This window comes from Trachemys scripta, chromosome 6 (genome assembly GCF_013100865.1).
Source record: "Trachemys scripta elegans isolate TJP31775 chromosome 6, CAS_Tse_1.0, whole genome shotgun sequence".
NCBI lineage: Eukaryota > Metazoa > Chordata > Testudines > Emydidae > Trachemys > Trachemys scripta.
Window position 1 is genome coordinate 60,904,811 of NC_048303.1, and position 18,907 is coordinate 60,923,717.

At 41.7% G+C, this 18,907-nt stretch overlaps 1 protein-coding gene across 1 annotated transcript in view; it reads right to left on the reverse strand.

Annotated features, from left to right (window-relative positions):
* LOC117879561 (solute carrier organic anion transporter family member 4C1-like) overlaps nucleotides 1-18,907 on the reverse strand; it is a 108,325-nt gene that overhangs the window by 19,478 nt on the left and 69,940 nt on the right. Inside the window, exons 6-8 of the mRNA XM_034774832.1 lie at nucleotides 18,213-18,328; nucleotides 10,580-10,724; nucleotides 7,523-7,718 (exon numbers count right to left, since the gene is read on the reverse strand). Coding sequence (XP_034630723.1) covers nucleotides 7,523-7,718; nucleotides 10,580-10,724; nucleotides 18,213-18,328 — 457 coding nt within the window. The remainder of the gene's footprint in view (nucleotides 1-7,522; nucleotides 7,719-10,579; nucleotides 10,725-18,212; nucleotides 18,329-18,907) is intronic.

Below are 18,907 nucleotides of genomic sequence, written 5' to 3' on the forward strand. Positions count from 1 at the left end.
ATTAACTGTTGCAAATAGATGCCAGAAAAGAGTGCAGCTGAAATGGTGCTGATAAGTTTAGCTGTGAGGGTTAAGACAGACAAAAAGTCTTCGACATCATTGCAACAACTATGCAGGATTCAATTATGGTTGCTGAAATGATGCTGAAGAGAGAATGGCTTTTTATAGACCTGCTGCTAATCATCGGCAATGGTTCAGCTGCACCTGTTGTCCACAGCAGTTCACTATTTTAGTACAAAGATACTGTAGAGTTATGGATACAAAAGATTTTGCAGTATAGTTCTGTTTTACGCATTCAGAGTTTTCAACAAAATTCTCTTTTCCTTTTGGGCTAGAGTTTTCCATGTATAATCTCTTCCCATAGTTAAATGTGCACTTTCCAAATCCAGGTTTCTTATGCTACATGTTCAAAATTTTAAAACTTCTGTACTAATTTTCCTTGAAGTTGGCTTCACTTTAGATCTTAGCAAGACTAGCAAAATGCCTTATTTGAAGAAAAAGTTTAAAGTTGGCTCACTGAAGTGGTTTTCTTTACTTTAAATCTATATGAATATAAAAAGATTTAAAAATGAATATTCAAAAGAACTATTAACTTCAAATCTACTGTAAATTGATGCAGCATTAAGATTCTATAATTAGGAATCAAAAAGTCAGAAGATGTGAGTTTTTAGAACAGTCTTGCAGTGGACAGGACACTAATCTGGGGCTGGGGAGAGCTAGCTTCAATCCCTTGCTCCTTCACAGACTTCCTGTGTGTTCTTGGGCAAGTCTCTCCCTGCCTCAGTTTCCCATATGTAAAATGGGGATAGTAGTACTTCCCTACCTAACAGGGTGTTGAGGATTAAAGATTGTGGAGTACTCAGATACTATGGTGATATGTGCAAAGAAGCAGGTTGTGTGAAATTTAAGGTTGTTTAACCTTAAAACCCTAAAAGACACTTCATGACTTTTAAGCCAGTGATTTTCAATGTAGTAAGATGGAGTTGGGTGTCCAACTCTTTTGAATTTCATTAGCAATTGGGCAACTAACTCCCTTCAGCTCCTTTGAAAATCCTACCCCACAGCCTTAAGTGTGTAACCTTAAATTTGCATTATTGTGTTTTTGCATTTAACCATGTAAGCCACATGAAAATGTTTTGCTCTTATTCTCACATTTTTCTTTAGTAGTTTGTGGGCAGTCACCATTTCATGATGTGTGTGTCTTATTTCATGTTTTAATAGATTAAAAAAACATAAGAATATTTCACTAGACTACTGTATCCTGAAAGTATCTGATTTATTCAGTTATGAATCTAGTTACTGTTTCTATTATAAGTTGTATAAGCCTACAGGTGAAACTCTGTTTTGTGTCATTTTCCTATTATATGTGTGAGCGAAAGAGTTTTGACTTTAATTCATGAATATTAATACAGACAGATTCATAGATTCCAAGGCCAGAAGGGACCATTGTGATCATTAGGTCTGACTTCATGTATGCCAAAGGCCAAAGAACTGCTCCAAAATAATTCACATAAAGTGAACTCCATCTGATAATGCACATAAAGCAAATGAGGCATATTTGTCCTAGGTTAATGTATCTGAGTTTCTCTGTTTCCAACTTATGCTACAATTTTTGATGTTCTTCACTATTCACTTTTTGCAGTTACATGACATTGTTCCTGGGTATTCCTCAGCACATCAGAAGTGGCTAAATCTGATATCTAGGATCCCGGGTCTCCCAGACCATTTAGGACACAAACACCTCTTTCATGCACATTGTAGGGAGCACATGGGTTCACTTGCTTGTACTTGGTTTAGAGCCACTTGGGACCACCAAAGAGTTCAATTTATGGCAGAAAGAACAAAAGGCAGAAAAGATAGAACAGCACTTTCTTAATTATTAATCAAAATAAAGGTCCTATTTTTGTCACCATATTGTTCTGACAACATATTAAGCCCTTTTCTAAAATTAAAGATGGGAAATGGGAACGAAATATTGAGAAGTCATTTACCCAGTTGCATTGCTTATGTTTATGCTTATCTTTAAATGGAAGCTAGAATCCCTAGGTACCAGAGCATGGAATTTATTTTCCACAACACCATCTGGCTGTTTGGCAGACCCTCAAACAATTGGAGTTGCCTCTAGCTCTGTCACTCCATGACAGAATAACTGGCTGCTGATGAGTTTGTCTGAGTTTCAGGATAGCTGATATTTTCTTTTTTTATTCTGCTTGATTCACAGCAATGTGTGTTCTTTTATCTGTTTATGAAACAGGAGTAATTTAAATCTCTTCAGAGACTCTGTGTGACAGAAATTAGTGTTTTTACTACCACTTGAGCTTTCTGTGAAAGCCTGCACATTTAAAAGGTCCCTTTGCTGGTACCGTCTTTAATCAAATAGGATTTTTTTGGCTAATCATCAGTACAATATGCAGATTGCCACAAACATTTGTACAAGCTGTTTCTTCCTACATCAGGTCCTCAACTACTCTCTTAAAACATGTATCAATTCCAAATATTTTAAGAACTATCAAAAAAAATTATAAAGAGTATTTATGTTCAAAGCAGCATTTCAAACTGAAAATTTGTTTATCATATTTAAACTGTAGTATCGAACATTGAATATCTGAATGTTGACAAGTGCAAAATAATGCACTGGGCAGCACAGTATGGGGAGGGGGTGACCAGCCCTCTGTGGAGAAAGAAGTGGTTCAGGACTATTTAGAAAAGCTGGACAAGCACAAGTCCATGGGGTCAGATGCACTGCATCCAAGGGTGCTAAAGGAGTTGGCGGATGTGATTGCAGAGCCATTGGCCATTATCTTTGAAAACTCATGGCGATCGGGCGAGGTCCTGGATGACTGGAAAAAGGCTAATGTAGTCCCCATCTTTAAAGAAGGAGGATCCGGGGAACCATAGGCCAATCAGCCTCACCTCAGTCCCTGGAAAAATCATGGAGCAGGTCCTCAAGGAATCAATTTTGAAGCACTTCGAGGACAGGAAAGTGATCGGGAACAGTCAGCATGGATTCACCAAGGGCAAGTCATGTCTGACTAACCTAATTGCCTTCTATTATGAGATAACTGGCTCTGTGGCTGAAGGGAAAGCAGTGGACGTGTTATTCCATGACTTTAGCAAAGCTTTTGATATGGTCTCCCACAGTATTCTTGCCAGCAAGTTAAAGTAAGGGCTGGATGAATGGACTATAAGGTGGATAGAAAGCTGGCTAGATCATCGGGCTCAACAGGTAGTGATCAATGGCTCCATGTCTAGTTGGCAGCCGATATCAAGCGGAGTGCCCCAAGGGTCAGTCCTGGGGCCAGTTTTGTTCAATATCTTCGTTAATGATCTGAAGGATGGCGTGGATTGAACCCTCAGCAAGTCTTCAGAGGACACTAAACTAGGAGGAGTGGTAGATACACTGGAGGGTAGGGATAGGATACAGAGGGACCTAGACAAATTAGAGGATTGGGCCAAAAGAAATCTGATGAGGTTCAACAAGGACAATTGTCGAGTCCTGCATTTAGGAAGGAAGAATCCCATTCACTGCTACAGACTAGGGACCAAGCGGCTAGGCAGCAGTTCTGCAGAGAAGGACCTAGGGGTTATGGTGGACGAGAAGCTGGATATGAGTCAACAGTGTGCCCTTGTTGCCAAGAAGTGTAAGCATTTTGGGCTGTATAAATAGGCGCATTGCCAGCAGATTGAGGGATGTGATCATTCCCTTCTACTCGAAATTGGTGAGGCCTCATCTGGAGTACTGTGTCCAGTTTTAGGCCTCACACTACAAGAAGGATGTGGCAAAATTGGAAAGAGTCCAACGGAGGGCAACAAAAATGATTAGGGGGCTGGAGCACATGACTTATGAGGAAAGGCTGAGGAAACTGGGATTATTTAGTCTGCAGAAGAGAATAATGAGGGGGGATTTGATAGCTGCTTTCAACTACCTGAAAGGGGGTTCCAAAGAGGATGGATCTAGACTATTCTCAGTGGTACCAGATGATAGAACAAGGAGTAATGGTCTGAAGTTGGAGTGGGGGAGGTTTAGGTTGGATATTAGGAAAAACTTTTTCACTAGGAGGGTGGTGAAGCACTGGAATGGGTTACCTAGGGAGGCAGTGGAATCTCCTTCCTTAGAGGTTTTTAAGGTGAAGCTTGACAAAGCCCTGGCTGGGATGATTTAGTTGGGGATTGGGTCCTGCTTTGAGCAGGGGGGTTGGACTAGATGACCTCCTGAGGTCCCTTCCAATCCTGATATTCTATGATTCTATGAATGCACACTGGAAAACATAATCCCAACTATACATACAAAATGATGAGTTATAAATTAGCTGTTACTCAAGAAAGAGATCTTGGAGTCATCATGGATAGTTCTCTAAAATCATCTGCTCAATGTTCAGTGGCAGTCAAAAAAGCTAATGGAATGTTAGGAATGATTAGGAAAGGGATAGATAATAAGATAGTAAATATCATAATGCCACTGTATAAATCCATGATACAGCCACATCTGGAGTACTGTGTGAAGTTCTGGTCATCCCATCCCAAAAAAGATATATTAGAATTGGGAAAAGTACAGAGATGGCCAACAGAAATGAGGAGGGGTATGGAACAGCTTCCATCTGAGGAGAGATTTAAAAGACTGGCACTGTTCAGTTTAGAAAAGAGATGAGGAAGTGGGGGAGATATGATAGAGGTCTATACATTCATGAATGGTGTGGTAAAAGTGAATAAGGAAGTGTTATTTACTCCTTCACATAAGAACCAGGGGTCACCCAATGAAAATAATAGGCAACAATTTTAAAACAAAGTATTTATTTGCACAATATACACTCAACATGTAAAACTCATTGCTAGGGAATGTTGTGAAGGCCAAAATTATAACTTGGTTCACAAAATAAAATGGATAAGTTCATGGAGGGCAGATCAATCAATGGCTAATAGCCAAGATGGTCAAGGACATAACTGGTGCTCTGAATGTCCCTAAAAAAAAAATCTCAATGCCAGAAGATGGGACTGGATGACAAGAGATGGATCACTCAATAATTACCCTGTTCTGTTCATTCCATCTGAAGCATTTGGCGCCGGTCACCGTCAGAAGACAGGATACTGGGCTAGATGGACCATTGGTCTGACGCAGTATGGCCATTCTCATGTTCTCATCTCCTATTTGTGCCTTTGAAAATCTCTCATTAAATGGATAGCTTTTTGATCTAATAACTGCATTTTTAAAAGGGCCTTCTGAATAGAAAATTAAAATAATAACAATACTAAAAGTATTCTTCTGAAGCATCATATGTTATACTTTTATAAAGACCAACAGTGTTAGAATATAAAGTTAGAAGGCTATTGAAACATCAAGTAATTTTCAAGTACAACAATGTAAACTGTAACTTTTGCCTCCCTTATCCTATGTTAGAATTTATTAAACTTGTTCACATTCTAATGCATCAATGACAAGATGGTTAACGTAGATATCATCAACGATGATCATTTTGAGGTGTTTTGCTTAGCACCGAAGTAGTCCAGCACACTAGGACACACCACTTGCTTTCTCTTCGCTTCATGCAGCCACCTGCACATAATGTAGTCCAGTAGATAGGACACTTGAGTGGGACTCTACTTAGACAAGTCACTCCACCTCTGTTCCACTCCCCCACCCCAACCCCACACATACAGGGTCAGTCTGGTCTACTCAGTATGGAAGTTCTTTGGGTCAGGAGCTATCACTTCCTATTGTGTTTGTAGTATAATGGGGCCCCATCCCAGCTGCAGTATCTAAGCACTATTGTAATAATAAAGAACAAAAATTCTCTACCTATTTGCGAACACACTCCCCAAGCACAATTAAAAAGTGTACTAAAATACTGCTATCACTATCTACCCGTGTAGATTTACTTACCCACTGGAATTTAAAACAATTCCTATAAGTACACTCTCTGGAACCCGTTGTTCTGAAAATAAGGTTAAAATATAACTTTATGTATTTTTTAGTGTTTAACACTGTTCTGACTGATCCTTTTTCCTCCATATTTTTTTTTCAGAAGAAGCCAAATTAAGACTAGAATTCTATCCCATGCAGGTGAGATTTTTGCCTAATTTGGATAGGAAAAAGGTAGCTCTCATTTGATTTGAATACAATTTAGCATTCTAGTACCTGGATTTTTTATTGACCATACTAAAGGACAGTATCCATTAGAGGATATAAAAGACTAAAAGAAGGGAAGAATAAGTCAAGAGGAGCATCTGACCCAAGAGACCATGTTACACTGATGCACCCATCCCAAACTAAAGAAAAACAGTTGATAAAATTAGAAGCAAAATGTTAAGCTGCACAGGAGGTATGGACACTTCAGAAAAATGAAAGAATTCCTAAATTAGGGCTAGGAAGGCTTAACCAAGCTCTGTCTCCAGAAAGCAGTCCAGACAACTAAGGGAGATACACAGAGGGAGTGACACCGTCTACACAGCTCTTATGAGCAACACTACCTGCCAGGGTTAACAGAGTTGAGCTAGCAGGGCTTGTAAAATAGCTGTGAAGACAGCACTTTTAAGTTGCAGTTCAGGCTGATGCTCAGGCTCTGAAGCTAAGGAAGGGGGGATGGACTTTGGAGCCCAAGCTCCAGCCCAAGCCACAAGTTCAAAGTGCTGTCTACACACATATTTTTATAGCACTAACGTGAGCCATGTTACCCCAAGTCTGTCAACCCAGGTTAGAAGGCTTGCTCCTGTGAGCAGTGTAGATATACCCCAAGTGAGCAAAACCACCCTTGTCTAGATTTCAGCAGCTAGGGCTGCCCTGCTGGTCATGTTCTTTATCCAGGAAGGCCAGAGCCCTGGCCCTTTGCATGACTTGGCATAAATGACTGACACAATGGTACCTGGTCTCAAATGAGAAAAAAGGATCAATTTACCAGTTAAATTGCTGCGCTCAAAATGCCTTTCAGCTAAGAAGCAGGTGTGCATGGAAAGGTAAAACTACAAGGCTAAGTCTCTCTCTACTCTCTACTTTAAGAAACAATGGTACACAACAGAACTGGAGGGCCACTGATTGCTACTTTGACAGCGAATGGTCTACAAAGTTAGGATTTCAACCTCTGTGCCATCCTTCAATGTACTTCAGTGAAAGAGCAGGGGATGGGAATCTCTCTCAAGAAAGAAACCTGCATAAATTAACCAACCTCTGACAGAAATAGAGGAGGGTTGAGGGAAAACATTCTCCAAAGAAACACAGACATCTAACCTAAGCAACCACAACAGCTGCCCACATCTGCAAGAGACAGAGAAATAATAGCTGAGCAGAGTCAGCCTGCCAGACCCTTTTCCTGGACATATAACATCACAAGAACTTTGAATTTTTCCTGTTTTCATCTACTGCTAGCAGGACTCAACTATGGAGAGAATTCCCAACATTCTCAAAGTATGTTTTTCAGACATTAAAAAAAATTAAACAAGACCATTTGAAAAGTGTATTTATGCAATGTAAAACAGTTTACTCATTTTAAACATTGTTACCAAGCCCAAGAGTACATTAAAATATATTTACCCATTATATGTTTCAGAGACACCTGCGAATGGTTCATTCCCACATTTAGAAAACATAAACACTGTGTTCAATAGTAGAGCCACTGAGCAAGTGCCTAATATGAACTTGATTATGTTTTTGCAATCCAGTTTGTACTTGGAAACCAAGATGCCACTTATGACTTGGCCTAGTGCTGCTCCTGGAATTAATATAATCCCTAGAGGAAAATGAGACACCAGCAATTACACAAAAATGCAAGACATAATTAAGCAATTTAGGATAATTTCATATTTGAAAAATCAAAATTTATCAGGGTGTATCCTGAGTTTTTGTCATTTTCAAACTATATTACTGGACTTTCAAAAGACATGATTAAACTTTTATAACAGTTCTCACAAAAATAACGTAAATGATTCTCTTTAGATTTATATGCATGCATCTGTGGCCTCTCATTATTTAGCTGTTGTTTCAAACTTCTTATTGCCAAAGGCACAGCCCAATCTTAGATTTTGTGGTAGATACATCAGATTAATATAGCACTCCCTCACACACTCAAAGTCTTCACCTTTTTAGTGCACCCTTCAGTCATCTGGAACCTTCCTCCATGCAGTTTACTGCTATTTTAAGCACAAGATTTTCCATAATGAGTTCTAAGGATGTGCAGATATTAGGCTTTTTGTTCCTCTAAACCCCTTGTCAAACAATCTCCCTACCCCATTTTCTGAGGAATTTCTGGGGTTAAAAAAAAACAAGAAGAAATAAAAGGATGAGACCTGCTAGGAAGGCAAGGAAGCAGTAGAAGTAAGTACCTTCAGCAGTGATAGCTAAATGGGATACGTGGAATCACAGCAACAACTGAGGTAACAACTCCTGCAGGGAACTCCTTCACTATGGTCAAAGAAGCAACAGATTGAAAGGTTCCAAGGGCAGTAATTGTGGTGTGGGGTAGCTCACTGATAACCAAAAGGGTCCAATTCCCCTCTGCTCAGCCCATGATGCCAGCCACCATCACACACTTGTTAAATTTTCAAACAAGCACCTTTGTGCTTTCTCCCATTCTGCCCCTCATGTTTTATAAGAGCTTCCCATCAACATCTGCAAAACTCTCTTATTAACCTCCTTAAAACTCTGCTTTTCCGTAATGCCCACAAAATCTTAACAATTAGGCAGTGGACTCAGCACACCAGAAGCCTAATTGTCTTTTTTAACCACACTGCTTTTCAGATTGCTCCATGCAATTGAACCATAAATGGTATTCACCAGAAGTAGCAAAGGTGGAAACTTATGTCAACAGGACTCAAGACATTTTTATTTATATATTGTCTGTTGAATTAATTTAGATGGAATATATGGAGCCAAAGAATCCAAGGTGTTAATATAGCCACTGTTCAACATTAGTTTTAAACAAGGTTCAGGGTTTGGTATATGGAGACTTCAGCCTACTTAATATGGAGGGGCATGAACCAGCGTTCACGTCGCACTCCCCATCAGTACCCAGCATGGGCCAGGGAAGCTAATGATCTAACCAGTGGACCACATGTGGAGATAAATCCTGGTCACGTGCCAACTGAGGCCTTTAGAAAGAAAAAAAATCTTGTCTGACAGTGACTTAGATGGTATTAAAGATTATAATAACTGCCCTTTTTAGAGAAAAGAGATACAGTTAGTTGAGATGGACTGGAACTGTTGTTCTTGCTCATGTTGTTAAAGTCTGGCCCCAGTTCCTAGATGACAAAATAAGACAAACACACACACAAAAAGGGAGAGAACAGAACAGTAAAGATAGAAAATCTGATTGTCTTTCACTTGCAACCTCACAGCTGGAAAAACACAGTCAAGGTATACAGCCTTATCAGCTACTCCAAGACCTGTCAAACTTGTATCAGCATCAAGCTGTTAAGGTATTGCTTTTAGTTGCCTCTTTCTGGTCACAGGCTTGCAGCAGTGTTGCCAAATATGCAGTGTTGACCAGCTAAGCCAGATTCTAATTAGACAGAAGTAAAAAGGAGAGAGATTGGAAAGAGAAGAAATAAGGTAGAAAAGGAAAAAGAATACATTTGGGGAGAAGTGGGAGAGACAAAGTCTCACATCCCAGGTGGTGTTTAGGATTCAGCCAGAACTGCTGGAGATAGCAGTATCATCTGACTCCCTCCCTCCAGTCTGATCTGCTCAGGACATCATTCAGTATTAAGATGAAGATGATCCAGGGTCACTGGAGATGGTGGGGGTGGCAACTATGCTGGTGAAGTTCATGCCAGTGGCGAATTTTTCTTCCCAAAGTCTTCCTCGAAGGACCCAGAAATGGAGTGGTGGTTGGAATAGACAATCCCCCCATTATTTTGGCCACCAGTAGGCTTAATTTCCAACATACCAGTTTTGATTCACTGATTTCTGGTTCCACACCTTTCTTGTTCATCAAGCATGATCTTAACATGGTACTTGAGGATCAGCAGGCCTTTTTGTTTTGACTAATTCAGTCTGTCTTCGTTTTGCACCACTTCCCATCAACATTTGTTGTTACAGGTTATTGTGACATTTATGAATTTACACTCATTTTTTTACAGTTGAGCTCACAATTAGGGTAAATTTGTAGGCCAAATTATCACAACACTGTCTATCCCTACAATGAGTGATAAAAATGCCTGGAGTTCTGTTAAGTATCAGGGGGTAGCCGTGTTAGTCTGTATCTACAAAAACAACAAGGAGTGTTAGTCTTTAAGGTGCCACCAGACTCCTTGTTGTTTTTTTGGAGTTCTGTTGATGCTACAGCTTCTTCTGGTAGAGTTGCACCACTAGTGAACTACAGGTGATAGATGTCCTAGTGTAGGCAAGGGCACTGAGTGGAACGGTGTGAGAAAGAGTCCACTGCTGCTCTGAAGTTGGCATTTTGTAATAAAAAGACCAATTTTTGCTAAAAATATTTATATATTAAAGGTTACAGAAACTCTACAAATGCAAGTACATACCAATCCCAAATTAATTTCTCTCCTCTGCCAGCTAATGAACATAGGCAGTACAATATATATAGCACAAGATATTTTTATTTAAAGAGTTTAAAAAATTGAAAAGCCACTTTACCTCCTAGTGTAGCTGAATAACTGGATGACTGTCCAAACTGATTTTCTATAAATTTTGGCAGAAATGTGGCAAAGCCAGTGGCAACTAAAGCTTCTGTAGAAGCAGCTACTATTAAACACATCAACACAGGATTCTTCAGCAGTATCTGGGAGGGAAAAGTTTATTTAGTATTCTGTACATTCCTTCACTATAGTATTACTATTACTGAATGTGTTTAAAAATAACATTTTAAATGCGTGCTGATACCCAAGACTTTTAAACCAAAGTATTACAAGCCCTGAAATTCTGAATATGATTTTCTACTCTTCCACAACTGAAATAGATTTATCATAAATTAGTCTCAAAGGATTATTTTTCTCCAGTACACATGAATTGTCGATTCTAGTTTAAGATGTTTGAGTGATACGATTTCCATCTATTAGACTGTGCTAAAGCCTCCCAGAGGAAGAGATCATATTGCCAGGAAGGCTAAATAACAAGAGAAAGCAAAGTTTCACCTTTATTTTGCATCCTCTTATTTCTAACTATATTCTCTTGCGGGGGGCGGGAGGGATTTTGAGGCCAAAAGTTTATGAGTGATTAGGGAGAAGCAAGGAGATAGGCTATATCTACTCTGCACTTTTGTCGTTAAAACTTCTGTCGGTCGGGGTGTGAAAAACCAAACACCCCTAACCGACAAAAGTTTTAACAATAAAAAGCATCGGTGTGGACAGCGCTTTGTTGGTAGGAGAATGTCTCCCACTGACAAAATTACCTCTCCTCATTGTAGGTGGTTTTATTTTGCCAGTATGAGAACTCTGGCATATACAGGATGCCATCCAGGAAGAAATTATCTGGCTGGAAACTGATTGTCCTCCTATTCTGTCTGCCACTGTTACGAACAGCTGGGAGTATTTACAGAAGCGCCTGTCGAGGTAGAACATTAGAGTTCTTCTGACATCCAAGGTGTGCAAATGTTCTTCCTCCCTGCTTGTATGAAGCTTCAAATGGAATACGAGCAAATAAATTGGGTGGTTTATATGGTAAGATGAAACCACCTTTAGAACGAACTTTGGATGAAGACACAGGTAAATATTTTCCTTAAAAAAGATTGGATATGAAGGCCCCAGCATTAAGGCATGCAAGTTCCCTACTCTTTTGCCAAGGTAATGGCCATCAAAGTATTCCACCTTCACTGACAGATGCAGTAGAGAGCAGGTAGCCAGCAGTTCAAATGGGGAACCATAAGTCTTGACCATAGAATGGAGAATCAGTGTTGACAGGACTATGCTGGGGCTACAAGTATGACTCTAGCCTAGTCCTTTCTCATCTTTAGTAATAACCTGTGAATGAGCAGGATTGGTGACAAACTGTAGATGAGTCTGCCTGACCACAGCTGTTAAAAAGGCAATTGTCACAGAACACAGGCTGTGACCCCATAGATAGCAGAACTGCTGACAGTTTCTGTTAGACTTTGTCATAAATATGTCTACTTGTGGAAACCGCCACAGCTGGAAGATGTATCTGGCTACATCTGGTTGAAAAGACCACTCATGGTAACTCATAAACAATCAGCTCAGGTGGTCTGCTAGGTTGTTTTGTACACCCAGCCGATAAGATACTTCTAGATCTATTGAGCTGTCAATACAGAGCTCCCAACATTGCCTCTTGACAGAGTGAAGAAGAGTGGGCTCCCCCTGCATGCTGAGTTAGAACATTGCTGCCTTGTTGTCCGTAAGGACTAATAGACTGCTTCCCCTGATCTGCAATAGAAATACTTGGCATGCCACTCTGGCAGCGTTCAGTTCTCTGACACTAATGTGTAAAGCAGGCCTGCACAACATATGGCCCCTGGGCTGCATGTGGCCCACGTGGGCTCACTGGGCGGCCCACAGGGGGGTGAATAGGTGGGCTCGCTCTGCGAGTCCCTCCCCCCTCCCCGCAGCCCTGGAACACCCTGCCAGAATGAAAGCTGCGCACGGCTCTTTCAGCTGCTGCTGCCTATGGCAACAAGAGATGCCAGCAGCAGGCTGAGGCAGCCGGCTGCTGCACATCAAGAGGGAGGGGAGGAGGCACACACATGCTAGGCAGCCCTCCCCTCCCCCAGCACCCACCTGGAGGAAATGCCGAGGGGGCTTCCAGTGGGAGACAGGATCATCTGCAGTGGTCCTCACTCATCTGAGCAGCTGCTGGGCCTTCAGTGAGTGTTTGACCCTGTGATCCGCCTCCCCATCCCCCCGCCACCACTCCTGTAAAAACTGGGCAAGGGGCAGGCTGCATCCCCCATCCCCAGTGAGGCTATGGCGAGGGGCAGCATGGGAGGAAAGAAGCCACATGTGATGGCAGTCCCCTCCCCCCAGCACCCACCACCCCGTCCCAGAGTCCATATCCCCTCTCCGGCCCCCAAACGCTGTCCCAGAGCCTGCACCCAGCCCTCCACACTCCCTCCCAGAGCCTGCACCCCTCCACCCATCCTGCACCCCACCCCATGCCCCAGCCCAGAGCCTGCACCCCTCACCCCCTCCTGCACCCAGAAACCCTGTCCCAGCCCAGAACCTGCATCCAGCACCCAAACTCCATCCCAGAGCCTGCACCCCCACCTCTTCCCACATACCCTCTCCTGCACCCAAACTCTGTTCCAGAGCCTGCACCCAGAGACCCTGCCCCAGCCCAGAGCCTGCAACCAGCACCCAAACTCCATCCCAAAGCCTGCACCCCTCACCCCCTCCTACACCTCCAGGCCTGCCCCAGCCCAGAGCCTGCACTCAGCACCCAAACTCCGTCCCAGGGTCTGCACCCCCACCTCTTCCCACATACCCTCTCCTGTCCCCAAACTCCCTCCCAGAGCCTGCACCCAGCCCTCTGCACTCCCTCCCAGAGCTTGCACCCCTCCACCCATCCTGCACCCCCACCCTGTGCCCCAGCCCGGAGCCTGCACCCAGCACCCAAACTCCATCCCAGAGCCCGCACCCCAGACTCATCCCACAGCCCAATCTCTCAACCGTCCTACACCCCAATCCCCTACCCCAATCCAGAGCCTGTACCCCAGACCTCCTCCCCCGCACCCAAATTCCCTCATAGAGCCTTAGGTAGGTGGGGGGCAGAGTTCTGGAGGGGGGCAGGCTCTGAGCATTCTGGGCACCACCAAAATTTCTACAAACCTGCCGCCCCTGATACTTGGGGCGGGGGGTGAGGAAGCAAGCGGAGAGTCGGTGGATGGAGGGGGGCATCCATTTTCAGTATTTTAATTTTTGGTACTGCAATGACTGACTGCTGTGTGCATTAATATAGTGACCCCCTGGGTCTTTGAATGAGGCTTTATACATGGGCGGGGGGGGAGGTGTGAGGGATGAAATTAAATGAATAATTTTATTTCCTGCGACTACGCTTGTGTTCATGAATTCCCCTGCACATCTATGTAAGGGTAAATGTGGATTCCTTGGCTGAGTAGATGTGCTGGTACTACTGATAGACACTTTGTGAATACCCTCTCAGTGCCAATAAAATTCCAACACTCTCATTTGGTAATGACTCTCCAGAGCCAGAAAATGTAGGTGCTTTCTGTGGGGAGGGGAGTATATTGACACATGAAAATAAGCATCCTGTAAGTTGAGGGCAATGAACCAATCCATGGGATCTACAGCAGGGATAACAAGAAATGAAAGTTACCATATGGAATTTGGCACATTGAATGTATTAATTGAGATTCCTGAGATCTAGAATCAGGCACAAACTTCCTTTCTTTTTCAGTATGAGGAAATAAAGAGAATAGAAGCATCTCCCAATATATTCCTGAAGCACTAACTCTATTGCCCCTAACTTAATTAGTGCTGTACTCTCACACTCACGAAGGGTCTAGAAAGAGAGGCAGACTGCTGCACAGATTTCAGGATGCTTGCAAAGATGATTTAGAATCTTTGGAATCTCTGTTGATGATTTGGAAAGAAGGGCAGAATGCTGCTGTGGTTGGCAGAGTCCGCTTGTAAATAGAGCGAGGCACTGCGAGGTGTACTGGATCAAGCTTTGTGATGACTGGCATCAGAGGAGGAAAGAATATGCTGCTTGGATTCAGAGCATTGCTAGTGCTAGTGCATGGGTGTGCCCTACCTGTGGACTGTCACTTGTGCATCGGACTCAACAGCCATCAAAGAAGTCATTGGTGCATATAGCATGATCAGTAAAGAGTGACGGTGCCACTGAATTAGTTCATCTATCTCCTGGAACAAAACTCTCATGAGAGTGGCCCTGAAAAGGGACTAGAATGGTGGGATGAAGGGATTAAAAATGAATGACATAACCATCATTGATGACCAGGACCCATTGATCTGTGATGACCATCACCCAAGGCTCCTGGAAATCAGAAGGATGGAAACCAAATGCTGGAGTAAAAGGGTAAAGATCCTTGTAGATTAGCCCAAGATCCTTAACCAATGCATCAAATGTGTTGTTTGATGTGCCTGACTCAACTGATCAGTTATAGAAGAAGAAAGTGGAACTAATTTCTTTTTCTGATATCTGTCTCCTTCTGAGTTGCTCAGAAGGCCTCTGGTGAGAAGGAGGAGAAGATGATTCTACATGTTTCTACATCTAGAGACTGAAGACTGAGGATGAAACTGTTTCTTTTTAAACATAGTAGTATATAAACCAAGTGATCTGAATGTGGATCTCGAGTCTTGTAATGAATGCAGAGACTCAAACTCAAATACCTGAGCCTGGGAGTCATCTGACCCCATCTTGGCTCAGGGATAGGTTGCTGCCTCATGCTAGAGGGCTAAGTCACTGCAGGCTCTGTTGGAAGGGTAAATCAGTGAAGCTGGATTGTTCCTGCATGCCTAAACGGTTACTCACCAGCGCTCCAGTACTACTAAATAAGGTAGATGATCTTCTTCCCTAAAGATCTCCTTGCCAAAGACATAGAGAAGGTGTCTGCACTGGCCTTCTGTTACTGTGTGGCACCACTGCCCAGGTCCTGCTTTTTTCTCTCACTGGCTGCAAGGGCTCCTCAGAAGACCACCTCTGTACTCCTGAGTCCTGACCCCAGAGACAGGGCTCAGTACCAGGAAAAGAACAGAGTCAGAGCCACAAGCTTTCAGGTGTCACTCACCAACAGAAGTTGGTTCAATAAAAAGTATTACCTCACCCACCCAGTCTTTCTAATATACTGGGACCAACACAGCTACAACAACTCTGTATAAAGTCAGAGCCACTCAGTCCTCAGGCAGCAAGGATCCCTGACTGTTTTGATGGATTTTTCTGAATTCCTTTTGTCTTCTTAACTGCTCCTGAATCAGATGTCACATCTCTGGTCATAGGAGAGCTGGAAGGATGAGTTATGAAAAAAGAAGCCTCTGTTATCATGGACCTTTCTATAAGAAAAAGTGTCAGTCCAGTCTGCTTCTCCTTTGGTTTGTGCTTCTTGAAGGACTTGCAAATCGCACACTTAGCAATGATATATTCCTTACCCAGGCAGTAAAGATATTTGTTGTGGCTGTTAGAAGAAAAATCCCCCCAGAGGAGAAACATGGCTTGAAACCCAGAAACTTTAAACTGTGTGCTTCTCTCTCTCTATTTTTAATCAACTACCGACAAGCTAAAAGAAAAAATAACCAGAACACTTACTCCTATTTATTAAAAAAAAGAATAATCAACAATCAGTTTAATCACTAAGTAACAAGCTTCCTACAGACTAACACTATGTTGTTCCAACTCACTGCCTATGGCAGTTCAAAGGAACTGAATGGTGGTTGGGGTCACTGTGCCCTTTATGACTTCAAATGGCGGAAAGCGGGGGGACCTGCAGCAGAAGCAGAAGCATGCGCAATCCCTGCTAGATACTGCTGGAGTCAACATTCCAAACTGCTGTGCTGGGCACAATGGACACAATAAGTGGGATCCACATGTGCAGTAACTCAAAGAACAATTCAAGTTCTTTCACTAAATGAATTTTTAAATGAACTTTTTAATTGAAATGAAACCCCCTCTAAGGCATACCTTTTTTGTTAAAGAAAACACATCACTAAAGGTAACTAGACAACAGTATTATCTATGGTATTTTTTTAAAAATCCACCATCTTGTCAAATAATGCAATATTGAGAGATGCTCTATGAAATTGTCTTTAAAAATTCATTTTTGAATTATAGAAGAAAAGGTGTCTAACTAGTTCCATTTCTTATTTAACCTCTTAGAACTCATTAACATGTTTCCCCTCCCAGGATGCAAGAATGAGATTGTAAAACGTAGGTAGTAGTCTCAGGAAGGAGAAATTACATATTTAATGTTGTTGTCTAATCTGCAAAAGAATTACAGATTTGAGATTATGCTTGGCTCAAGGGCGGTGAGAACTCAGATAACATTATTTTTACAAGATGCTTAAATCCCACTCTTACCACACACTATCCTTGCTCTACTCTATCAGTTCCTATTCTGAGCAAAAGGGGGAAAGCATTAAAAACATTTTAAAGCTGTACCCACACCTCTGCACTGAAAGTGCGTGGGAGAGTGTGGATCCATTACACCTTTCATCCTCAGAGAACAAGTTATTAATAGTTGTCTGTTTCCAAAAACAGACTAGTTGCAGTCTTCACTCTTGAGAACAAAAGATTCAGGCATGAGTCTCTAATGTGGTCAAGAATTAGCCAAAGATCAGTTAAATGCAAAGATTCCTCATGATACAGAAGTAACAGAAGTGAACAGTAACAACACTCTTTTGGAAACTCCAAAGCATAGTACATCCAAAATACATATGTTGTATTTAGAGAGAGATCCCATAATTTAAGGTTTATAGGTTGCTGTACATCTGTAACAGAAAGGTCAAACCTGGATTTATGCCCAATGTATGATGGAAGAGTAATGCTTTGAAAAAGTATAGTCAGTCTAACCTTAGAAGTCACGTCTTGTTAAAATTAGTCTCCTGAAGTAACCAGAGATATACAGGGATGGTTCATATAAGCCTGACTCCTGACAGAAAAAAAATACTATTCCAGCTCTTTTAACCCACTTTAGATAAAAGAGCCTTTGCACTACAGAGGAGTTTGCTATCTGTATGTGTTGTGAAAGTCTTTGCATGGATTATCATGAGACATCTGATTCTCCCATGAGAAGGAGGTATGTCATAGTTCATACAAGCTCTGTTGTATCCAACATCTGAAGTTTGATTTTCTTTTAAACTGTTGACTGCCCCTCCTTCCCGAAAAATTCTTTTGACTGGAAGAAAGTTTTCAGGGTGAGGTTTTCTAAACATGACTCAAAGATTCCAATCTTCTCCCAGAGTAAACAAGATACTTTGATTACATGGCTCAGTGACAGACTTGGAAGCTCATTCAAAACTCCATGTTTTGAAGGGGTGGAAGTTTCCTGAATACCACTTGACTGTGGTTAAAATTATACTCTATGCTACAAATAGAAGATCACAATGTAACATGTATATGTTTGCCACTGTCCAGTATCTATTCCTACTTGTCCCATGTCTTGTCCCAAAACAGTACTGGAATATTTCCCGTGCAAGCCTCTGTGTAAAAGGAAGTGAGTTTTCTACATGTTTATGAAGCTGTTCACTCATTTGTGAGTAGGTCAAAGTATCTCAAAATTATGTAAACTACCATAATATGCAAAGAACAGCTAAAAATCTTGCATTGACTTTATTGTTTACCTTACCAAAAGAGCCACTGGAAAATCTTTAAAATTTTTCCCAATATTCCTGTCTTCAACAAATGCCTCACTTCCATCATCATGAGCTTCAGAAATTTTTTCAGATTGTACTTTTGCTGTACCTACAGAAAAACAAGTTTATTTTATACAATGAAAATAATGAGTAACGTAGTGCTTGTAACAAATTTATTTTTAATTAAAGTGCAGTATTACAACAAATGCTCCATTTCCCAAAAAAGGAAACATCATGTAGATTTTGCTACATGATTTTGCTACATGATGCTACAACAATGCAGAATGAAAAGCAGATCTATAATGCATTCCTATGGAAAGTAGAGCTCTGCTGAGAGTATCACTGTAAAAACGTCAACGGCAAGCATGAGAGTTGTTGGTGTTATCAGGCCCATCAAAAGAAATTTCAGACTTATTGAACCCTGTCCTGGCCATTTTACCCCATCCCTATCACCTTTCTGCACCCATACTTATAACTCTCCCCTCTTCCTTCTCTCCTTTTTTCTGTCATTCCCCACACAGACAGAATGTTTTTTAAAAAATATTTTGGGAAGAGCCTGTCCTCTTTGTTATACTAGCTGTACTAACAGAAAAGGCTTTATAAAGCTCCTGAGATCTATAACCCTGTCCTAGGATACTTGGATCCATGCCGCATTGCTCCACCTATACAGCAAGGCAGGAGGTTGAAT